The sequence below is a fragment of the Osmerus mordax genome, chromosome 22 (genome assembly GCF_038355195.1).
Source record: "Osmerus mordax isolate fOsmMor3 chromosome 22, fOsmMor3.pri, whole genome shotgun sequence".
Taxonomy (NCBI): Eukaryota; Metazoa; Chordata; class Actinopteri; order Osmeriformes; family Osmeridae; genus Osmerus; species Osmerus mordax.
The window spans coordinates 12485470-12510834 of record NC_090071.1 but is presented as its reverse complement, the minus strand read 5'-3'; the positions used below and the strand labels follow the sequence as shown (position 1 = coordinate 12510834).

Genomic DNA, 25365 nt, shown 5'->3' with positions numbered 1-25365 from the left:
CTGAGATAAACAAGCATCAGATTATTATTGAGGAAGAAGAAGTAGTGTTCACGGGGTTTTGGGGTTTGACTAAACGACACAAACCGTACTCCCGTCTCCTGCCTGGTTATTTACACAAATATTACAATGAACACCACTGATATATTCAGCTCAGTGTGACAAAGGCCAGTCAGTGTTCCATGTCACTTTCTCTTCCCTCTCAGCACCTGCAGTAGGTCTCAGCTGTAGCAGTGCAGTCACTGTGCAGTCTGATCGAGGGAGTTTTTTGTACGGCTCTGTATCACTGTGTGAACATGTACACACTGTTAGAGTAGAGTCATTTGCCATTTCTCTCCAAAATTTTAGAGAAGGCTGTGGCACAACAGCTCACTGAGCACCTCTCCTCAAATCAGCTTTATGAACCTCTCCAGTCTGGATTTCGTCTCCACCACAGCACTGAAACTGCATTAGTCAAGGTAGTCAATGATGATGAGTCAATGTTAGCCTTTGACGCGGGTTCTATCTCTGTCCTGGTTCTTCTAGACCTTAGTGCAGCTTTTGACACGGTGGATCATGAGATTCTCTTGGAACGTATGGAGAACTATGTTGGGATTTCTGGTACGTCACTTCAGTGGTTTAGATCGTATCTATCTGATAAATCACAATATGTCCACTATGATGGCTGCTCATCCAGGAGCTCCACTTTAAAATACGGAGTACCACAGGGTTCAGTTCTAGGCCCTCTGTTATCCATCTACGTAATATTGCCAAAATACGAAAATTTCTCTCAAAGGATGATGCCGAAAAACTAATACATGCATTTGTTACGTCCCGATTGGACTATTGCAATGTGTTGTTCTCTGGCCTCCCAATTACCCACCTAAAAATTTTACAGCGGGTGCAAAATGCTGCTGCTAGACTATTGACCAGATCAAGAAAGTTTGATCACATAACATCTACTCTTGTCTCTCTACAATGGCTCCCTATCCAAGCCAGAGCTGACTTCAAAGTTCTACTACTAACCTACAAATCTCTGCTTGGATTGGCACCACTGTACCTCTCCGGTCTCCTTGCACCCTATTGCCCCGCAAGGACACTTAGATCTCAAGATGCCGGCTATCTGGTGGTTCCCAAAATTAAGAAAAAAAGATCTGGAGGTAGGGCGTTCTCATATAGAGCACCTCTTCTCTGGAACAAATTACCCGTCTCAATTAAGGAGTCTGATACTGTTTCGACATTTAAAATTAGGTTAAAAACGTTATTGTTTAGTCAATTCTACGACTGTTAAAGGTAAGTATGTTACTAGTTGGAGGCAACGGGGGACGGGTTGCTTCCATCCTTATTCTATAAGTATAACTTATTTTAGAGTTCCCTTCCCCTGGAACAGATTTCATGTTCCAAATGAGGGGGGCTGTCGCTGTCTTGGTGTGTGGGGTTGCATCAAATTCCCCTTTTTTGCTCTGTTAAATTGCTGCACCAGTCCACACTTGACCAGTGGGGATCTCATTCTATTATGACTGTAACTGTTAGCTGCTCCTGGCATTCTCTAATCCCTGCTCTCCTCTCTCTGTCCCCCCCCCCACACACATCCCTTGTGGTGTGGGGGTTTTGAGTTGTCAGCACCTGCCTGGTCGTCGGTCAGCCAACACTGGACCTGGTTGCGAGTCTCCCGGTCCTGTCCTACATCTATAAAGTTGAACAATGGATATTGGTGTTTTAAAAACCCATCGACACTGTATGACTATGTTTAGTCTGTGTTCTGCTCCTCTCTCTCACCAACCGTCTCTGGAGGAGGGGATCCCTCTCTGAATTGCTCCTCCCAAGGTTTCTTCCATTTTTTTTCTCCTGTTGAGAGTTTTTTGGGAGTTTTTCCTTGTCTTCCTTGAGGGTTTAGGTTGGTTGAGGGGCAGTTCTATGGGCATATGTGAAGCCCTCTGTGACATGCTTGCGTGTAAAAAGGGCTATACAAATAAATTTGATTTGATTAGTGTAAACTCTGACAGTAGTAATCTCCTGCATCTTCAGCCTGGACTCCACTGATGGTCAGAGTGAAGTCCCTATGTGATCCTGTACCACTGAATCTAGATGAAGTCCCAGATTGAAGTGTTTTAGCGTCGTAAATGAGGAGTTTAGGAGCTTCTCCAGGTCTCTGGAGGTACCAGGCTAGACGGGGAATAGAGCCTCCTGCACCAACTACATCACTACTGGTTTTACACTGCAGAGAGACGGTCTGTCCTGGGAGAACAGCTTTCACTGCAGGAGTCTGAGTCACAGTGATCTGTCCTCTGGACTAACGGTCTGATGCTACCGTGAGTGAATAATAGTGACTAGACTCCCTGCAGTGCATCCTGTCGGACTAGTCATCTGCTGATAAGGATTAGGATCATTCTTCACTTTGATGGACTGTAGGGAGTTTGTTTTGAAGTCTGGGTTTGGAGCTGTGTCTTATACAGACAAGGCAAATAGTTTCCACTTATTACTCTGAATTGAGAAAGTGTGCATTTAGTACATTCGTGAATGTTTACCACTCTCAGCTGGATACTACATTTAGAAAAACCCTTGGAGATCACAGGTCAGTAAAGATCAACTGTGATGTGATGAAACCCCTGACAATCACGGAATGTACATTAATATCATGTTGATTATGATGACTATCACCATTATCATTACAATTATCGACATCATCATCTTTGTTTTCAGGGAGAGACAGAGCGATGTGTACAGTATGTGATTTGATGTTTCATGAGACCTCCTCTACTGACCAGTGTTCCAGTTCACTGTCTCTTCCCTCTCAGCACCTGCAGTAGGTCCCAGCTGTAGCAGTGCAGTCACTGTGCAGTCTGACTGAGGGAGGTATTTGTACGGCTCTGTATCACTGTGTGAACACGTTACCACTGTGGTAACTCTGACAATAGTAATCTCCTGCATCTTCAGCCTGGACTCCACTGATGGTCAGAGTGAAGTCCCTATGTGATCCTGTACCACTGAATCTAGATGAAGTCCCAGATTGAAGTGTTTTAGCGTCGTAAATGAGGAGTTTAGGAGCTTCTCCAGGTCTCTGGAGGTACCAGGCTAGACGGGGAATAGAGGTTCCTGCTTGATACACATCACTGCTGGTTTTACACTGCAGAGAGACGGTCTGTCCTGGGAGAACAGCTTTCACTGCAGGAGTCTGAGTCACAGTGATCTGTCCTCTGGACTCTGGGTGTGAAAAGAGAACATGAAAGGAAAAATAAATATTAAGGTTATATATTGATAATACAAAGCATACACATTGCAAAAAACAGTTCACATTAGAGGTAATACTGAAATTGATAAAATTCTTTATCTCCTACATGACAGAAGTCTCTTACCCTGTATGTAGACAGCTAGAGTCCAGATGAAGATGGTGATCAGAGTCATGGTTGTTGTGGGTTCTGTTGTCATGAAGGACAGCTCTCAGTCATGAGGTGTTAAACTCACAGGACTATAAACACTCCCAGACCACTGAAGCATGTGCTGCATATACAAAGTACATGCAAAGTGTCCTCTCTGCACGGACCCACAGAGAAACTGTAGTTGAAGAGACCGGTGCATAGTGCCCGTGATAAAATTGGTGGCACACACACACAGATTCTTGGAATTATATATAGGGTTCAAACACTGATTATACTACAAACACAAACTAATCATTATACCACAAACTCAAACACTCATTAAACCACACTCCACAAATGAATCTAGAAGTATAAATGATTTTCAGATTCCACTCTTGACAGTGACAAGGGGACTCTAGCAAAGCTTCCTGTTACATGTTATAAATGAGCAGGATAGAGAACAGCTGAGCACAGAACAATTCCTGTAAGTAAAGAGGATTTAAAGAAAACTGGCAGACTTTACAAATAATATACTATACAAAGTGAATTACAAAATCTGTGTCAGTACTCCATAAGAACTTCAAGTAAGTATTTTTTGAGTATCCTGTAGCTTGTTAATTATATTGATACAATGATAGTGAGATGTTTCAGTTAGGCTTATATCCCTGTATCAAAAAGGTCATAGATCATGTTTCAGACTTTACTTAGTTCTATTTAAATGACACAAGGCTTCCAGCTTGATCCAGTGAGGAGACAGTAGAGACTTATAGTACATGATGAGTTAAGATGTTGACATGTGCAGCAACCCCACTGAGACTGAGCTCCCTTGGTGCCTTCAGCACCAGACACACCACCTCCACCCAGCACCCAAGCTCTCCAAGTTCAGCACCCCTCAAGTTTCCCTCTCCTCAGCTCAGGAATAGTAAAGCTGCACCTCATTCCCTCAACAGCCTCTCTGCCTACAAAAGCAGAGACACAGCAGGTCAGAGGGAGAGAGTAATACCTGAGGACAGATGGGTGACAGGTGAAGTGTGGCACCAAGGAACGAAGACCCTGAACTGACCTGTTATTTCAATGTCACTGTGCAAGAGTAAGCCGATACATCCCAGAGAAGCAAGGCTTCCTGAGGCAGAGGAAAACAACCTCCAATGACAACGATTCTACTAAAGACGGAGACCTGAGTATTCCTTGTGTTTTTCATTATTCATTAAATGCACAGCTGTGCAAACTTGATTTCCTTCGTCCAACTCCTCTGATCTGGCTGCGCTACACGTAAGGGTCTCAGTTTGATTGCCACGCATGGTACACCCTTTCAAGGATAGAAGTACACTGTAAAAACAATCTTAAGCTGTACCCAGGGAGTCAGATGGCTGAGTGGTGAAGGAGTCGGGATAGTAATCTGAAGGTTGCCAGTTCGATTCCCAGCCGTGCAAAATGACGTTGTGTCCTTGGGCAAGGCACTTCACCCTACTTGCTTCGGGGGGAATGTCCCTGTACTTACTGTAAGTCGCTCTGGATAAGAGCGTCTGCTAAATGACTAAATGTTAATGTACCCTAAAAGGACATATTCTATGGAAACTGTGTATTTGTTACTTCAGTGTACATAAATCAATCTGTAACCTATCCACTTCATTCATTTGACCACCAAAACCCAAGCAGTGGTGGACCAATTATACATGCATGCTGTTGGAGCCAATACAAACCTTTTATTCTGTTACCTTTTACTTAATGCTTGCACCCTCTACAGGCCTGGAGGGTAATACTCTTCTAGAGTATTTGTCTAGAAGAGAGCCAGGTGTGGCTGATTGGAGGCAACAGCTTCTTGCGTCTGTTTTGCTATGCTGTAGTGTACACTGTTAACAAAGCCTTTATCTTTTTATTTTAAGACCTGCTTGACATTTTCTTTACTATGGAAGTAAAAAGTTGAGTTTATCCTACTCCACTTCAAGACATTCATATTTTATTGCTGTATGGCGAGGATGGTCAGTAATTGAACAGAATTTCAAGTCGGTCACCAGAAGGAAGAGACAAAAGGTCACTACACCTGTACTAATAAACATCTGTAATTCTTTACATGAGCATGCAAGTTTATTCTTGGCTACTGGTGATGGTTTCCTATGAGTTATCATAAATATACCGTACATATCCTCATTGTACCTTTTTATTAAGTTCCCTTAATGGAAAACACACAAACAGAAAACCTTCAGTGCTCATCTTGTAGCATTTTAGTTATTGAAGATAATGGTACAGTAATGGTTGTTTAAACAGGTGAGCTACACTCCAGAAAGCAGATGTGATGCAGGGAGAGTACTTCCTCATAGCTTGGGAAGGTTTTTGTACGGCTGTATTTCACTGTGTGAACGGGTTGGTTTCATTCTGCTGACAGTAGTAATCTCCTGCATCCTCAGCCTGGATGTTATTTATCATCAATCAACAATCAATATTTTATCCGGTGCCATGATACCTGCCTGATGTAAAGGTATCAGCAAAGTTGATGATCAATTTAGGAGCTTGTACCAGGCTAGGTCATCATCGATGTTACTGCTGGCTTTACAGCTGAGAGTGGCAGAATCTCCACCGCTGCAGGACTCTGGGTCATCAGGATGTCACCTGCACACTCTGAGATGAACAAGCATCAGATTATTATTGAGGAAGAAGAAAGAATACCAATCAACAGAAACAGCCTTCATGTTAATTGTAAACTTCCTGATCTTTAAGGTCCTGAATGCAGATTTAGTTTTTTTGCAGAGTGAATATAAGTTCAGTAAGATCCCATTCAAAATATCTTACCCTTGGAGAGCATGGCCAGTACTACGATGGACAGGGAGCTTAATGACATGGCTTTCTTGAGGTTGTGATCCAGTGAGTGACGATTGTTGGACAGGCATGGCTATAAACACTGCTGACTATGCAAAAAACACAACCTCTACATGCAAATGTTCCAGAGACTCTCATGAAAACACCAGTGTTACAATGTTGTGTTGCCTGATTAACGGTCTGATGCTACCGTGAGTGAATAATAGTGACTAGACTCCCTGCAGTGCATCCTGTTGGACTAGTCATCACTGAGGTGCTGATAAGGATTAGGATCATTCTTCACTTTGATGGACTGTAGGGAAGTTTGTTTTGAAGTCTGGGTTTGGAGCCGTGTCTTATACAGACAAGGCAAATAGTTTCCACATATTACTCTGAATTGAGAAAGTGTGCATTTAGTACATTCGTGAATGTTTACCGCTCTCAGCTGGATACTACATTTAGAAAAACCCTTGTAGATCACAGGTCAGTAAAGATCAACTGTGATGTGATGAAACCCCTGACAATCATGGAATGTACATTAATATCATGTTGATTAAGATGACTATCACCAATATCATTACAATTATCAACATCATCATCTTTGTTTTCAGGGAGAGACAGAGGGATGTGTACAGTATGTGATTTGATGTTTCATGAGACCTCTACTGACCAGTGTTCCATGTCACTGTCTCTTCCCTCTCAGCACCTGCAGTAGGTCCCAGCTGTAGCAGTGCAGTCACGGTGCAGTCTGACAGAGGGAGGTATTTGTACGGCTCTGTATCACTGTGTGAACACGTTACCACTGTGGTAACTCTGACAATAGTAATCTCCTGCATCTTCAGCCTGGACTCCACTGATGGTCAGAGTGAAGTCACTACGTGATCCTGTACCACTGAATCTAGATGGAATCCCAGACTGAAGTGTTGTAGCGTAGTAAATGAGGAGTTTAGGAGCTTCTCCAGGTCTCTGGAGGTACCAGGCTAGATTATCACCGCGCACTGGACTACTAACTCTACAGGCTATGGAGACTGTTTCTTCTGCAGGAACAGCTTTCACTGCAGGAGTCTGAGTCAGAGTGTACTGCCCTCTGGACTCTGGATATGAAAAAGGAAAAACAAATAATAAGGATACATCTTGATAATACAAAGCATATGCATTGCAGAAAACGGTTAACATTAGAGGTAATACTGAAATTGATAAAATTCTGTTACATGACAGAACTCTCTTACCCTGTATGTAGACAGCTAGAGTCCAGATGAAGATGGTGATCAGAGTCATGGTTGTTGTGGGTTCTGTTGTCATGAAGGACAGCTCTCAGTCATGAGGTGTTAAACTCACAGGATTATAAACACTCCCAGACCACTGAAGCATGTGCTGCGTATGCAAAGTGTCCTCTATGTACAGACAGACTTTTTTGGACCCACAGAGAAACTGTAGTTGAAGAGATGTGTGAACTGAGGCTTGATGTCTCAAAAACCACTGTATGTCTCTCTCTAGTGGTCAGTATGGGTACTTCAGAATCAGAATCAGAATCACATTTACATTACATTTACATTTAGTCATTTAGCAGACGCTCTTATCCAGAGCGACTTACAGTAACTACAGGGACATTCCCCCCGAGGAAAGTAGGGTGAAGTGCCAAGGAATTTGCTTTGGCAGGAAGGTGCATACAATAAACATATACCTAAAATTTAAAATTAAATTTATTTAATAACTGTAACTCAGACTCCTGCAGTGAAAGCTGTTCTCCTTTAAGTCATTAAATCAATGTCTCAAAGACTCCTTATACCACACTCCAGAAATGAATGTAGAGCAAGTATAAGTGTTTTTCAGATTCCACTATTGACAGTGACAAGGGGACTCTAGCAAAGCTTCCTGTTAGTCTACATCAGGGGTGGGGAACCTTTTTTCTGCCAAGGGCCATTTGGATATTTATCAAATCATTCGGGGGCCATACAGAATTATCAACTTAAAAATGTGCCTGCTATATTTGGTCAAAGGGGGGGTAGGAGAGCAGGGATAGAGTTCAGCATCCTCACAACCTGATGTGTGAATCTGTTCAGCGGTCAGGTGGAGCTGGCCCGGAGGCTACGGTACCTTCTCCCAGATGGCAGGAGGCTGAACAGGGTGTGGGAGGGATGGGTTGATTGCTATAGGGTGAAACGGGTGTTGTAGATGTCCGAGAGTGTGTGTGTGTGTGTGTGTGTGTGTGGGGGGGGCACCAGTGATCCTGCTGGCTGCATTCACTATACGTTGCAGGGTCTTCCTGTTGCATGCAGTGTAGCTTCAGTGCCATACAGCGATGCAGCTGGTCAGGATGCTTTCAATGGTGCCCCGGTAGAATGTGCACATGATTCTGTAGGTGCCGGGGCTCTCGCTCTATTCAGTTTGTGGAGGAAGTAAAGTCATTTGTGAACCTTCCTAGCTAGCGATGTGGTGTTGGTTGTCCAGGGGAGGTCCTGAGTGTTGTGCTCTCCCAAAAATTTTGCACTGCTGACCCTCTCGACAGCAGCGCAGTTGATGATCAGTGGTGGGTGCTTGGTGGGACCTCTACTGAAGTTGATGACCATCTCCTTCGTTTTCTCCACATAAAGAGAGAGGTTGTTATTCTTACATCACTTGGCCAGTAGGCTCGCCTCCTTCCTGTAGTTTGTCTCGTAGTTGTTGCTGATGAGTCCCACTACAGTTGTGTCATCTGCAAACTTGATGAGGTGTTTGGTGCTGTACCTCGGCATGCAGTCATGTGTCAGCAGGGTGAAGAGCAGGGGTCTGAGCACACATCCTTGGTGGACCCCTGTGGTCAGCATGATGGTGCTGGATGTGTTGGTGCCGACCCGTACCGCTTGTGGTCTCCCAGTGAAGAAGTCCAGCAGCCAAATGCAGACATATGTTCACTCCAAGCCGGTCCAGTTTCCAGATAAGCTGCTGAGGGATGATGGTGTTGAACGCTGAACGAAAATCTATGAACAGCATTTGTCACATACGACCCCTTAAGGTCCAGGTGTGTGAGGGCTGGGTGGAGGGCAGATGATGTTGCATCATCAGTAGAGCGGTTTGTCCCATATGCAAATTGAAGACGTTCCGGGCAGGGTGGGAGGATGGATTTGATGTGCTGCATGACTAGCCGCTCAAAGCATTTCATGATAATGGAGGTCAGTACATCCTCCATTGCACTGACCTTCTAGTTATTGAAGAAGGATGGAGGTGACTTCTTTGGTACAGGAATAATGTCTATGAGCTCCTCTGCACAGTCCTTCAGTAAACAACCAGGTATTTTGTCTGAGCCAGCTGACTTGCGGACATTGATCCTGGAGATCATTTCACGCTGGCCGGAGACAAACAATCTGGTGTGTTGTTTTGTGCTTCAAAGCGACCAAAGAAGTTATTGAGGTCGTTTAGCAGAGTGATGTTGCTGTTTGGTCTTCCTGCTGCCACGGGACAAGTTTCCTGTCATTCATAGCTTCTGGTTAGCCCGGGTTGTGATGGTTTTGTGATGTGTGACATCATCAGTGTACTTGGTGATGAATGCAGTGACGTTCTCCGTCACTGCATTCGGGGAGAATGTCCCTGTACGTACTGTAAGTCGCTCTGGATAAGAGCGAAAATGAACGCATTTTAGTGCAATGCAAATACATTAAAGAACCGTGTACAACAGTACTGAGCATTAACATGTGTTTCATGGAGCGGAATATATGATGACTAGTTGCCTATAAGTATTGTAATGGTGCAAAAACTCAAACTTCAGAGGCATGTTATCAATAGCCTTTATTGGAATGTAATTGAAGCGAGACGGCAAGTTTTTGAAAGCCATTAGCTTGTGGTAATTGGGTGCGTAGAGCTTGCAGCGCATTCGAAAGTAGTTGTTTTTGCATCCAACCATTTCGAAAAATTCTTCCAGGTACGGCCAGGGATGTCGAAGGGTTGGCTGGTCTTCCTGGCTACCAACCTCCTCGCTGGTGCTTGGTTGGGTCATTTAGCTCGAGTTCTCTTGAGTCTCTGCCACGGACATCTTTGTACTAGGCTACATACGTCTGTGACGTGATTGGTGTCATGTGCAGGTGCGATGGATCGCGTACCAACCATCAAAAACAATGCGGGTTCAGGTCTGGTTGTGGAATGACGTATCAGATCTTCACTCTGGCAAGGATCCTGGAGGGGGCCTGGGAGTATGGCCATCCGGTCTACATGTGTTTTATGGATCTGGAGAAGGGTGATCCCTGTACACCAAAAGCGAGAGCTGTGTCATATTGAGGCATAGTTGGGGTGGGGAAGGGTTGCGGTTCGGTGGGCTGGGGATTTCATCGCTGCTTTTTGTGGATGATGTGGTCTTCCTGTCATCATCAGTCCGTGACCTTCAGCACTCACTGGATTGTTTCGCAGTCGAGTGTGAAGCGGCTGGGATGAGGATCAGCGTGGCCATGGTTCTCAGCAGGAAACCGATGGAGTGCTTACTACGGGTAGGGAATGAGTTCTTACCCCAAGTGAAGGAGTTCAAGGACCTTGGGGTCTTGTTCGCAAGTGAGGGGGAAATGGAGCGGGAGGTTGGCTGGAAATTCGGGACGTATTCAATCGGGGGTCGGCGTATGGGGGGTATTGCATTCAATTTATCGCACCGTTGTCACGAAAAGAGAGCTGAGCTCGAAGGCAAAGCTCTCGATCTAGCGGTCAATTTTTGTTCCTACCCTCATCTATGGTCATGAAAGTTGGGTCATGACCGAAAGAACGAGGTCGCGAGTACAAGCAGCCGAAATGGGTTTCCTCAGGAAGGTGGCGGGCGTCTCCCTTAGAGATAGGGTGAGGAGCTCAGTCATCCGTGAGAAGCTGGAGTAGAGCCGCTGCTCCTTTGCGTTGAAAGGAGCTAGTTCAGGTGGTTTGGGCACCTGATAAGGATGCCCCCTGGGCATCCTAGGGAGGTGTTCCAGACATGTCCAGCTGCGAGGAGGCCTCGGGGGAAGACCCAGGACTAGGTGGAGAGATTATATCTCCAAACTGGCCTAACCCTAACGACTCGGGGTTCCCTAATCAGAGCTGGTCAATGTGGCTCAGGATAGGGAAGTTTGGGGCCCCCTGTTGGAGCTGCTGCCCCCGCGACCCGAAACTGGATAAGCGGTTGACGATGGATGGATGATTGAAATCTCCAGCCGTGATGAAGAATCAGTCCGGATGTGCTGATAAAGTTTGCTCAGTGCCTCGTTGCTATCGCTGTTGTTGGAGCTGGGGGGGGGGATGTAGACAGCAACCAGCAAGATGGCTGAAAATTCTCTCGGCAGATAGAAAGGCCATTACTCTCATGAAAACTCTAGTGTTGCAACTTGGTGGTGCCTGATTGACGGTCTGACGCTACCGTGAGTGAATAATAGTGACTAGACTCCCTGCAGTGCATCCTGTTGGACTAGTCATTGCTCATGAGGTGTTGATTAGGATTAGGATCATTCTTCACTTTGACGAACTATAGGGAAGTTTGTTTAGAGATCTGGCTATGGAGCTGTATATGAACAAATGGAAGAGGCAAAGAGTTTATATTTACTACTTTGAATTGATAAAGTGTGCATTTAGTACATTTGTGAATGTTTACCACTCTCAGCTGGATACTACACCAAGAAGTACCAATGTAGATCACAGGTCACCTAATCAGTTTAATCTAAAATCCCCTGGACTGGGCCAGGTAGGGGGGCTGGTTTCATTACTATGGGGGAGTGGAGGGGGCTCTAACTCCTGTCTGAGATGAATGTAACAGGAATGGAAGTGGTGACTTCCTCTCATGTCTTCATGGGAGAGTTCTGACAAGGACCATGTGATCTGATGTAGAAAACACAAGAGTTTATGACAAGTTAATATGATGACAGAGTGTGGATTAGTGTGTGGTGAGGCCAGATTTAAGGTTTCAATGACACAGATGACAGAGGCAGAAAGGCAGTTGATCATGATAGGGATGATGAAGATTATTAGGAAGGCTGACTAGGATGATTGTGGTATTTTTTAAAAGGTTACACTTCTTAAATTACTGTCCAGTAATTATTCAGTATCAGGGATGTTGACCAGCCTGATGAATGTATAACAGTCTCTGATGAACACTAAGTCTGAATGAGAGAGTTTAAAAAGATATTTAAAGATAATGTTTTGTTTTCTATAAGTCATTTCATATCTAAACGTTATGAGCCTAAAGGTTTTCAGGACCGCTGTGACATGAGAGTGGGTGAATTGACAAATGAATGTAATATCTGTTAACTACATCTGTTTATATTAGTTACTATACTGTCGCTAAGCAGTAATGTAGTACAGCAGTGTTATGTTACCTAACACCTAATACATTTACATTACATTTACATTTATGCATTTAGCAGACGCTTTTATCCAAAGCGACTTCCAAGAGAGAGCTTTACAAAAGTGCATAGGTCACTGATCATAACAACGAGATAGCCCCAAACATTGTGGGTAGCCAAAACATGAAACATACATTGTGAAAACCAAATAAGTCCCAAAGGGAAGAACCATAAGAGCATTTAGTTCAACAAGTTACAATTAAACAACATGAACCTCAAAAGTGCAAGGGTGTACCTGTGGAAAAAAGCAAGCAACAAAAATATATTTCACAGCGAGTACAATAGTTTTAAGTCAGTTACAACTAACCAACAAGAGCAACAAGTCTCTCAATAAGAGTCATTGTGATCCTGGAGGAAACATCAGGTCCAGCCAATCATTCCTAAGTAGCGTTGTACTCCCTAATAGGACTAATAGGACGTGCACCTGCGCACTATTGGCCAGGTTGTAGTGTTCAATGGGTTTTGTGGTTTGACTAAATGACACAAACTGTTTCTCCACACACAAATACACACATTTGACAATGAACACCACTGATATATTCAGCTCAGTGTAACAAAGACCAGTCAGTGTTCCATGTCACTTTCTCTTCCCTCTCAGCACCTGCAGTAGGTCTCAGCTGTAGCAGTGCAGTCACTGTGCAGTCTGATTGAGGGAGGTTTTTGTACGGCTCTGTATCACTGTGTGAACACGTTACCACTGTGGTAACTCTGACAGTAGTAATCTCCTGCATCTTCAGCCTGGACTCCACTGATGGTCAGAGTGAAGTCACTCCCAGATCCACCACCACTGAATCTAGATGAAGTCCCAGACTGAAGTGTTTTAGCGTGATTAATGAGGAGTTTAGGAGCTTCTCCAGGTTTCTGGAGGTACCACGCTAGACACTGGTGACCTGATGATTGACCATTGTAACAATCTCCATACACATCACTGCTGGTTTTACACTGCAGAGAGACTGTCTGTTCTGGGAGAACAGCTTTCACTGCAGGAGTCTGAGTCACAGTGATCTTTCCTCTGGACTCTATGGGTGAAAAGAGAATGTTATTACCATACAAAAGCATCTATTTTAACTCAATTAACAGGAGGACATCATTTAATCATCCGTCGTTTGAGCTGTTTGAATAAATTGTGTTTCATAGATCTCTCTTACCCTGTATGTAGACAGCTAGAGTCCAGATGAAGATGGTGATCAGAGTCATGGTTGTTGTGGGTTCTGTTGTCATGAAGGACAGCTCTCAGTCAGGAGGTGTTAAACTCACAGGACTATAAACACTCCCAGACCACTGAAGCATGTGCTGCCTATGCAAAGTGTCCTCTCTGTACAGACAGACTCTCTTGGACCCACAGAGAAACTGTAGTTGAAGAGATGTGTGAACTGAGGCTTGATGCTGTGTCGCAATAATGACAGTCTTTGTCTCTCTCTAGTGGTCAGTGTTGGTACTGTGACAATTATGAGGGCTGATTACGATTGTGATTTCTTTTAAACTTACAATAATTTGTATGTCACGTCACAGTTGACCTCTTTTAGTCTCCAGTGTCATATTCAGTATGAGTTACCAGTTGTTCAGTAATAACAGCAATGATAATATTCTGCTCTGTGTCCTGTTGAATGTATAACAGCCTCACAGTCAGTGAGAACAGGTTTCAAACCAATCAATTAAGATTACTTTGAGTTTTTTATATGTAATTTGATAGTATGTGCAACTCAACATGCTTAAGTGTCTTAAAGACTGCTTTGACATGAGGGTGGGATGGTTGACATTATGAGCATGTAGAGAAGGTGATTGGCTGCAATCTGCCTACCCTCGAGGACCTGCACACCTCGAGGACCCTGAGGCGAGCGAGGAAGATTGTGGCCGACTCCTCCCACCCTGGACACTCCCTGTTTCAGTCACTCCCCTCCGGCAGAAGGCTGCGGTCTATCAGGACCAATACCTCACGCCACAAAAACAGTTTCTTCCCTTCCGCTGTTGGCCTCTTCAACAAGGCCAAGGGACCACACTGACTCATTGCCTAAATCACTCTGCTTTTGCACTGCACCATAACATGGTATCTTGTACATTTGTATTTTTTGTAATATTTGTATTTTTGTATTTTATATTGTAATTTACGGCAACTTATATTTATCCCACTTAGTACTGCTAGTTTATGTACCCTTAGTATAGTTAGTCCACATATTTAAATTTTAGGTATATGTTTATTGTATGCACCTTCCTGCCAAAGCAAATTCCTTGTCTGTGCAAACTTTCATGGCGAATAAATCCCTTTCTGATTCTGATTCTGATTCTGATGTATTCAACTCAGTGTTACAAAGGCCAGTCAGTGTTCCATGTCACTGTCTATTCCCAGTCACTGTGCAGTCTGACTGAGGGAGGCTTTTGTACGGGTCTGTATCACTGTGTGAACACATGGACACTGTTAGGGTAGTGTAAACTCTGACAGTAGTAATCTGCTGCATCTTCAGCCTGGACTCCACTGATGGTCAGAGTGAAGTCACTCCCAGATCCACCACCACTGAATCTAGATGGGAGTGATGGTGGCTGAGCGGTGAGGGATAGTAATCCGAAGGTTTCCAGTTCGATTCCCGGTCACGCCAACTGACGTTGTGTCCTTGGGCAAGGCACTTCACCCTACTTGCATCGGTGGGAATGTCCCTGTACTTACTGTAAGTCGCTCTGGATAAATGACTGCTAAATTACTAAATGTAAATGTAGATGGAGTCCCAGTCTGGAGGGTTTTAACAGTGTGGATCAGGAGTATGGGTTGTTCTCCAGGTCTCTAGAGGTACCACGCTAGACACTGGTGACCTGATGATTGACCATTGTGACAGTTTCCAAAGACATTACTGTTGGTTTTACACGGCAGAGAGACTGTCTGTCCTGCGAGAACAGCTTTCACTGCAGGAGTCTGAGTCACAGTGATCTGTCCTCTACACTCTGCAAAAGAGACAAGAGGCATGTTAAACACAATGTTGAACATGACAACATTTTAAATGTTTTGACTTGAAAAAGACATGCATCTGTCATTGACTTCTTACCCTGAATGAAAAGAGTTAGGATCCACACTGTTACGGTACAGCAATGTTCGGACCTTTAAAACGGACTTGGGAGGCGAAGGTTCAGAAAAGGTAAGTATTTAATGTTGTAGCGGAGTTAACAATCTGGCAGAGTCTGGATGGTGAGCAGGTTTTACATAGATCGGTGATTGCTGATCTGCCACAGGTGAGGATGGTTGTCTGTCCCGGGAGACTCCGCCCATGCACACACACACAGGGAAAGGGAGGGAGGAGAACACAAAGTAAAAGAGAAACACAAAACAGCGTCACAGCCAGGGGCGTGACGCTCCTCAAGCCAGGGGCGTGACGCTCCTCAAGCCGAAACCGGCTTGAGGAGGGAAACGTGAAAAGATGCGTGGACCTTCAGGGAGGCAGGTAACTTAAGGCAAACAACAGAGGGGTTTATGACCCTATCAACAACAAAAGGGCCAACAAACTTAGGTGCCTGTTTCTTCGAGTCCACTTGAAGGGGAAGGTCACGTGACGACAGCCAAACCCTTTGTCCAGGCTGGTAAGCTGGGGATGGCCTGCGATGTCTGTCTGCCATTTGCTGGTTACGGGCTGCTGTGCGCTTGAGGGTGGCACGAGCAGCTCTCCACACTCGTCGACAGCGTCTCAAGTGCGCCTGGACTGATGGGACAGCCACGTCTCCTTCTTGTTCAGGGAAAAGGGGAGGTTGAAAACCCAAAGACACCATGAATGGTGACATACCTGTGGCAGAGGAAACCAGAGAGTTGTGGGCGTACTCAATCCAGGGTAAACAGGAGCTCCACGTAGAGGGGTTGCGGGCCGTGACGCAACGTAGAGCGGATCCCAGGTCTTGATTGGCTCGCTCTGTTTGACCATTGGATTGGGGGTGGTAACCAGATGAGAGGCTGACTGAAGTTCCCCAGGGCTTGACAAAAAGCTTTCCAAACTTGAGAGGTGAACTGAGGTCCTCTGTCTAACACAATGTCTGTGGGAATGCCATGGAGCCTGTACACATGAAGGACCAAGAGTTTAGCGGTTTCGCTGGATGTAGGTAATTTGGGAATGGGAATGAAATGAACAGCTTTTGAAAAACGATCCACAACGGTTAGTATGGTTGTATTAGCCTCTGATACCGGGAGCCCGGTCACAAAATCCACAGCAACATTGGACCACGGTCTCCTGGGGATAGGCAAAGGGTTGAGGAGGCCCGCTGGAGCTTGATGGTTGGACTTGCTACGGGCACAGATAGAACAGGCAGCAACAAAAGAACGAGTATCTTGGCTCAGAGGGCCACCAGAATCTCTGCTTGAGGAAAACAAGGGTCCGGTGGGACCCAGGATGGCAGGTAAGTTTGGAACTATGCCCCCACTGGAGGACCTGAGCTCGAACTGAGTCTGGGACAAACAAACGATTAGGCGGACCACTGCCTAGGTCGGGTTGGTTGAGTTGAGCCTCGCGGACCTCTCTCGATCTCCCAGTGTACTGCACCGACCAGGTAAGGTGATGGGGCATTCTTGGACAGGGTGTTTGACTCGTCCACGTCAACCAAGTGGCGGGCTGAATGGAACCAGGCTGGGACTCTGGGTCATCAGGCATGGATTGGCGTGACAAGGCGTCCGGCTTAACGTTCCGGGGTCCAGGGCGAAGTGGAACCTTCCCAGAAACAGCGCCCATCTAGCCTGTCGAGAGTTCAACCTCTTTGCTGATTGGAGGTAGGAGAGGTTCTTATGGTCTGTCCAGACGATGAACTGATGCTCTGCTCCTTCAAGCCAGTGTGTCCATTCCTGCAAGGCCAGTACCACTGCTAGATGTTCACGATTGCCTATATCATAGTTTACCTCAGCGGGAGAGAGCCGCCGCGAGAAAAAAGCGCATGGATGTAGCTTCTGATCCTCAGGTGAACGCTGGGACAGGACTGCTCCCATACCGGAGTCTGAAGCATCGGCCTCGACGACAAACTGCCTGGAAGGGTTAGGGTGAGAGAGCACAGGTGCAGAAGTAAACAGTCCCTTTAGGATGGAAAAAGCCTCTTCAGCCTCTCTGGACCACTTAAAGGGAAGGAAGGTGGAGGTGAGGCGAGTCAGTGGGGCAGCCTTTCGGCTGTAGTCTTTGATAAACCTCCTGTAAAAGTTGGCGAACCCAAGGAAACGCTGAAGCTGTTTTCGGGTTTTCGGGCCTTGGCCATTCTGCCACAGCTTTTACCTTGTCGGGATCTGCCTTCACTTGCCCCTGCTCGATTACAAAACCCAGAAAGTGAACACAAGCAGTATGAAAAACACACTTCTCGGCTTTGACAAAAAGCTTGTTCTCTAGGAGGCGCTGGAGTACTAACGTCACATGCCGTATGTGATCTTGAAGAGTCCTGGAAAAAATAAATATGTCATCAAAGTAAATGAAAACAAACTTGTTCAGCATGTCCCGGAGAACGTCATTTACGAGGGCTTGGAACACAGCAGGTGCGTTTGTAAGGACAAAAGGCATCATCAAGTACTCAAAATGTCCTAGTGGAGTATTGAATGCAGTCTTCCATTCATTGCCCTGTCTGATGCGCACCAGGTGGTACGCGTTCCTCAAATCCAGTTTTGTGAATATGGTGGCTTGAGGGAGAGGTGCAAAAGCGGAGTGAGGGGAAGAGGGTATTTGTTCTTCACAGTGATCTCTTTTAACCCTCGATAGTCTATGCAGGGTCGCAGTGTCTTGTCTTTCTTATCCACAAAAAAGAATCCTGCCCCTACAGGTGAGGAGAAAGGACGAATCAACCCCGCTGCTAAGGAGTCCTTAATGTAACCTTCCATTGCCTCTCTCTCAGGACGGGAAATCTTGTACAGTTGGCTGGTAGGCAACAGGGCACCAGGAAACAGTTCAATGGCGCAATCATAAGGGCGGTGAGGAGGCAGGGACAGCGTTCGCTGCTTGTTGAACACCTCACGAGACCATGGTATTCAGGGGGCACAGCAGATAGATCAGGAGGACTAGGTGGCGGGGTGTCTGCTTGTTTGCTAGAGATCACGGCCGACCGAAGACAGCTGGAGTGGCAGAACTCGCTCCAGCTGACAATCTTGTTGTCTGTCCAGTCAATGTGTGGGTTGTGTCTCTTTAACCAGGGAAGCCCCAAAACCACCGGGGCATGTGGTGAAGAAATGACCAAGAACTTGGTGACCTCCCTGTGGTTTCCAGACACCACCAGAGTCAGCGGAACAGTGAGGTGAGTGATTCTGGCTAATCTCTCTCCATTCAGAGCATTAAAATCATGAGGGCGACCTAAGGGCTCCACAGGGACGTTAGCCCGAGAGACGATGCTGGAGTCAATAAAGTTGTCATCTGCTCCTGAATCGACTAATGCGAGAAGAGGAATGGACTCACGTGACCATAGAACGGTGCACTGGAGTTGGAGCCTTTGGGGGGGTGAAGACTGGAGAGAGAAAGTGTGGCTCACCAGGATCTCTTTTGGCAGCATGGGGCACGTGTTGGTGTAATGTCCGGCTTGTTCACAGTAAAGACACAGCCCGGACCTTTGCCAACGTTGGCGTTCGGCAAGTGTAAGACGAGTCTGACCAAACTGCATAGGTTCCTCTCCGGCAGATGGGAGACGAGCCTTGAGTGAGTGTCAGTAGCCTTTTAGCTGCTTCTTTGCCCTTAAGAGGGTGATCAAATACCTTCCTCATTTCCAAAGTGAAAACAGCATAGGAGTCACACACAGGAGAGTTACTCTCCCAAACTGCTGTAGCCCATTGAGCTGCTCTGCCAGTGAGTAAACTTAACAAAAAGGCAATACGGGACTTATCTGCATGATAGGTGTTGGGTTGCTGATCAAACACAAAGGAGCACTGGAGGAGAAACCAGCCACAGGCTCCAGGATCACCCGCATAGCGCTCTGGAGTCGGGATGTGAGGCTCTCGAGCGCCTGCGGTGAGGGGCTGGTCCGAAGACCGTGCAGGGACCTCAGGTTGATCCCTGGAAGGCGATGGTGGTGCAGCCAGCGTGGACACCTGAGCGGTGAGGTGGATCATTTGGCTGCCAAGCTGAGTAACGTCAGCGGCGAGCCCATTGAGCTTTTCTATCAACTCCCGTAAAACCTGTTCATGCTGGCCCACTCGGGTTCCTTGTGAGAACAGCGCCGTCCGAAGCGCGTGTCGCTCCGTTTGGTCCATTTGGCCATATTGTTCTGTTGCGGTACAGCAATGTTCGGACCTTTAAAACGGACTTGTGAGGCGAAGGTTCAAAAAAGGTAAGTATTTAATGTTGTAGCGGAGTTAACAATCTGGCAGAGTCTGGATGGTGAGCAGGTTTTACATAGATCGGTGATTGCTGATCTGCCACAGGTGAGGATGGTTGTCTGTCCCGGGAGACTCCGCGCCCACACACACACACACACACACACACACACAAAGAGAAACAGAAAACAGCGTCACAGCCAGGGGCGTGACACACACAATGCTGATAATCAAAGTCATGTTTGTTGTGGGTTCTGATGATATGAAGAGTGAGTCACCAAGTGTTGTACTCACATATAAACACTCCCAGACTACTGAAGCTCATACATTCAGTATGCAAATAAGTCCAGTATCTATTTCAGTTACTGGGGATGAGATCTGAACATCATTATATCCTTCTCCTTAATGGTGTTAAGTATGTCTATATGGATATTAAATACAACCATGAAAACATTTGCACAAATTCATATCTTTGAATAAGAATACAAAGAGTGCTTTGTAAGAATAAAGGAATATACTACATGGATCACTGTCCCAGCTGCTCTCTAGCCTGTGGAAAATATGGAGGAATACTAACAATGGATCTAATGCTGGACACTTCTGTTGTCATGGACATGGAATTTGAAATGCCAATAAAAACCACTTGAACCTTTTACTTTTTTAGTTATGTATTACATTTAGTCATTTAGTCATTTAGTTTAATGCACAGCCGTGCAAACCTGACTTCCTTTGTCCATCTCCTGTGATCTGGTTGCGCTACACATACGGGTCCCAGTGTGATTGCCAAACATGGTACACCCTTTCAAGGATAGATAGACACTGTAGCATTCTATGTATAAACTTGATGTCTAGTGCTGTACCCTAAAGGAAGTATTGTATGGAAACTGTACCTAATAACCTGTGTACATGAATATTTCTTGGTCATTCTGACAAGACCATCAGCAGAGTTCATCTTCCTCATGTGGTGATGTATGCTATCAGCAGCCTGTTCACTCATGCTTGGACTAAGTTCCTCAAATCAGTCAGTGAACACTTGTGTCAACTACAGCTGCTGGGATTCTCTGCTAGTGGAGTCTGTCCTCTGTGACTTCACCTCTACTGTTAAGTCTGGGATCAGCATGTAGAATAAAGGAATATACTACATGGATCACTGTCCCAGCTGCTCTCTAGCCTGTGGACAATATGGAGGAATACTAACAGTGGATCAAAGGCTGGAGACTGCCTCTTCTGTTGTCATGGACTCTGATGAGAACGACACATGAGAGGTTCACCAGAGTAGGTCCTGAAAAATGAAATAGGAATACAAGAAGGACCCAACTCACATGATGTTGGAGACAGAACCTCGGCTGCTGTTGAAGAGAGTGTAGCCGGTGTAGAGTGTAGTGCAGGATTGTGTAGTATGCTGTACTACAGTGCAGTGTTTTGTGAGTCCAGGTTGTAGCAGACAGCAGCTGTGTGCTCTGGTAGAGCTGCAGCATCACAACACACAGAGGTTTTTGTACGGCGACTTAACCAGAGTCAATCACTGTGGTGGACTTTTGGTGGAGGCACCAGACTGGATGTTGGAAGTAAGTATCTGAAAACGATTGAATATTCTCTTTGTTTGTGTTAATAGATCTTTACATCAACTGGCACTTCTCCGAATATTTTTTTTCAACAATTATGAAAATTCAGAATCATTGCGTTTCAGAATTTTTTATAGAAAATAAATGTGAAACTCAAAGGTTTTTTCATTATTCACTAAAGTAGCTATTAAAAGGGATCACTCAGGAAGTATTCTTGCTTTTTAAACAACTTAACTAAAGTCTAAAGAAGCTGTGAATTCAGCAGCAATAGGAGGGAGGTTTTTGTACGGGCAATGATAGGTATTGTATCACTGTGGTACACATTTGGTGGCGGTACCAGACTGGATGTTGGAAGTAAGTGAAAAACTTGACTTAAATGGATGTAACTTTTTGAGTGTCTGCTTTTTTATAGAAATGTCGAGATTTTTTTTTTTCAGTGTTCACTTCTATTTAGTATTTTATTTTATTGAAACCAGTATGGTTAGACCATTCCAACCTTAGAGATCATACTTTTTTTCTTCTTCATTGATCTACTTTCTATTGAATCCTTTAAAAAAGCTTGATCACAAAGTTTCTTGTGTTTAACACGATTTGACATGTGGTTTTTAGTTATGTAATCCCTTTCATTTTGATATCTATACTTATGTTAATATCTATTTTGTCAATTCATGAAATACACTGTAGATTTAGACATTTTGCCAGGCTCAATTTATTATATCCTATACCTGAAATGACATTGTAATTTCCTGAAAGAACACCTTCATTTGTTTCCTAATATATCAATATACTAACTCATGTTCATGTATTAAATTGCATTAATCGATTTGATACACTATGAAAACGTATTGATGTTTTCAAACTGATCCTAAGGTTCGAGTCGTTGGTTGAAATAGCAGAAGTCCATCTCTGCCATCAAAGACAATCTCTTAAACTGCTGTGTAGTTGTGGAATCTGACGTATTGTGTTTGTCTCCAGGCAACCGTGCCCCCACCCTGACGGTGCTGCCCCCCTCCAGTGAGGAACTGTCCAGTAAGAGTACGGCCACGCTGATGTGTCTGGCCAACAAGGGCTTCCCCTCAGACTGGACACTCAGCTGGAAGGTGGACGGGAGCAGCAAGAAGGGCCAGGAGGCCAGCAGGGGGCTCCTGGAGAAGGACGGCCAGTACAGCTGGAGCAGCACCCTGACTCTCACTGCCCAGGAGTGGGCCAAGGTGCTGGAGGTGACCTGTGAGGCCCACCAGAGCTCCCAGCCTACGGTCACTCACACCCTGAAGAGAGAGCAGTGTTCTGAGTAGCCCCAGGCTCACACAGCCCTGTGGAGAGGGGCTGCTTCCTCTCCTGGGACTCTGTTCTGTGCTCAGCCATTCTCTGTCCTCCTGATGGCTCACATGCAGACTAACAGGGAGCTTTGTTAGAGTCCACTTGTCGCTGCTGTTTGTAGACTGAGGTGTTATCAGTGCTAAAGTTGACGTGTTCTGCTTTTGGTCACTATTCACTCTGTTAGTTGGCTTTGCTTTGATGCTGGAATGTTGTTATTTTATTGGACAATAAAGATTTCTTGTTGAACTTGAAACTGCTGAATTTTGACTTTATTCATACAAATATTGATTGCAGTAATCCAAAAATAGGATTGTACATTGAAAAGATCTCATTACAACAAACTATTGTTGTCAGATAACGAAAGTAATAAAAAAGAATGATAGATTATCAACCATTACTGTTTCACTGAAACTAAAACTGTAACTGAATGTAGATATATCCATCCAATATATTATCACTTATCAAAAACTTACCTGTCATCATGACAAAACATATAGCTTTACAGGAGAGCTTACATTTTACCACCATGATAACATGAGATTGTGGTGTTCACACACTATGGACAGACTCAACCAAATCTGATTCAGTCTGAATAACGTTTGATTAAATTTTTTAAAGACATTAATTCCTTCTGCTGTGATACAAAGGGTCCTTAATCTGTAGGACCCTTATAATCTTATAATTAAGTGATAATCTTTCTTAATCCCCTGGGGCCATGTGAGCATCTGGTGAGAGTGCTGCTCTTTTCTGGGAGTAGCAGAACCAGCCACCCTGACTATGCAAATCTCAGTTTCACTCCCACAGCTCCAATGTACAGTTGAACAGTTGAGTCTAAAATACCCTAGACTGGGCCAGGTGTGAGGGGGGCTGGTTTCATTAATATGGGGGGAGAGGAGGGGGGGCTTGTGAGTCATCTAACTCCTGTCTGAGATGAATGTAACACAGGAATGGAAGTGGTGACTTCCTCTCAAGTCTTCATGTCAGAGTTCTGACAGGAACTGTGATCTGATGTATAAAACGTGATGACAGAAGTGAAGTGTATGGTGATGTCAGATATTAGGTTTCAGTGACACAGATGACAGAGGTAAAAAGGTAGTTGATCGTGATGGGGATGAAGATGATAATTAGGAAGGCTGACTAGGATGATTGTGGTATTTTTAAAACAGGTTACACTCCTTAAACCTTGTGCTGCCTTCGGGTCACATGACCCAAAGGTTCATAACGAACCATCGTTGTGTTTACCCAATTGTACCCAATACAAAAACAAATAAAAATTATTTTCTTTTAACCTTCACAATGTGGGGGGGCTGAGACAGCCCAACGGTTAAAAGAAAATGCTTCACTTTGTTTTTGTATGCGGTAAATTTGTCGCAATACGACGGTGGGTCACAATGACTGATGGGACAGAATGACCCGAAGATAACACAAGGGTTAAATTACTGTCCAGTAATTATTCAGTATCAGGGATGTCGACCAGCCTGATGAATGTATAACAGTCTCTGATGAACACTAAGTCTGAATGAGAGAGTCAGTGGAGACATGTTTTAAAAAAGATATATAAAGATAATGTTTTGTTCTTCTATAAGTCATTTCATATCTAAACATTATGAGCCTAAACGTTTTCAGGACTGCTGTGACATGAGACTGGGTGAGTTGACATATGAATGTAATATCTGTTAACTACATCTGTTTATATTAGTTACTATACTGTTGCTAAGCAGTAATGTAGTACAGCAGTGTTGTGTTACAACACCTAATACATTTACATTACATTTACATTTATGCATTTAGCAGACGCTTTTATCCAAAGCGACTTCCAAGAGAGAGCTTTACAAAAGTGCATCATAGGTCACTGATCATAACAACGAGATAGCCCCAAACATTGTGGGTAGCCAAAACATATTCATTTAGTGCAGCAGTTTAACAGACAAAAGGGTATTTGATGCTTTAATCGGAACACTGCTCCTAACTCACGCCTCACTTCTCGACCTCCCTCTTCCCCCCAGTTCAGTGGTCACCACATTTCCCCTGCCCTCATTGTTGGTAGGGAAACCACAGAAGTGAGGAGTCATATTAACTCTGGACTATGATAGTTGGGGTTGGTGTTAGGGTCTATTTTAATAAGGTGTGTTTAGTTGGGCTGGATGGTTAGGGGTCAGGACTTTTATATGGACAGCACTATCTCTTGTACCTTAATAAAGCTATTTATTTTTTGCAATTTGGAGTCTGCATTGCTCTGTTCACCTCTCCCTCATCCTGTACAATGTACAGTCCGCTACATGACTTAGTTCTATTTAAATGACTTGAGGCTTGAGACATGAGACAGTGAGGAGACAGTAGTGATTCCTCAAGGGTTGGGGAGGTTTTTGTATGGATGTATTTCACTGTGTGAACGCGAAAGCTACAGTAGTAATCTGCTGACAGTAGTAATTTCTTGCATCTTCAGCCTGGACGTTGATATAATGATACCTGCCTGATATAAAGGCCTCATTAAAGCTGATTTGGGAGCTTGTCCAGGTTTGTGATGGTACCAGGCTAGGTCATCATTGATGTTACTGCTGGCTTTGCAGCTGAGAGTGGCAGGATCTCCAGGCTAGACTGACACCGCTGCAGAACTCTGGGTCATCAGGATGTCACCTGCACACTCTGAGATGAACAAGCATCAGATTATTATTGAGGAAGAAGAAGTAGTGTTCACGGGGTTTTGTGGTTTGACTAAACGACACAAACCGTACTCCCGTCTCCTGCCTGGTTATTTACACAAATATTACAATGAACACCACTGATAT

General features: G+C 44.8%; 4 gene segments (V, D, J or C); 1 reads left to right on the top strand and 3 right to left on the bottom strand.

The window, feature by feature from the left end:
* Positions 1–2851: 2851 nt before the first annotated feature.
* LOC136966534 (Ig kappa chain V region K-25-like) lies at positions 2852–3381 on the bottom strand. The segment is given in 2 exon segments: positions 2852–3180; positions 3333–3381. Coding segments are annotated over 2 exon segments (378 nt in total).
* Positions 3382–6911: 3530 nt separating this feature from the next.
* Positions 6912–7409, bottom strand: LOC136966533 (Ig kappa chain V region K16-167-like). The segment is given in 2 exon segments: positions 6912–7225; positions 7361–7409. Coding segments are annotated over 2 exon segments (363 nt in total).
* A 5720-nt stretch (positions 7410–13129) lies between these two features.
* Positions 13130–13651, bottom strand: LOC136966532 (Ig kappa chain V region K-25-like). The segment is given in 2 exon segments: positions 13130–13473; positions 13603–13651. Coding segments are annotated over 2 exon segments (393 nt in total).
* A 7452-nt stretch (positions 13652–21103) lies between these two features.
* On the top strand, positions 21104–22822 carry LOC136966227 (Ig kappa-b4 chain C region-like). The segment is given in 2 exon segments: positions 21104–21259; positions 22232–22822. A coding segment is annotated over 1 exon segment (246 nt).
* The last annotated feature ends 2543 nt before the right edge of the window (positions 22823–25365 follow it).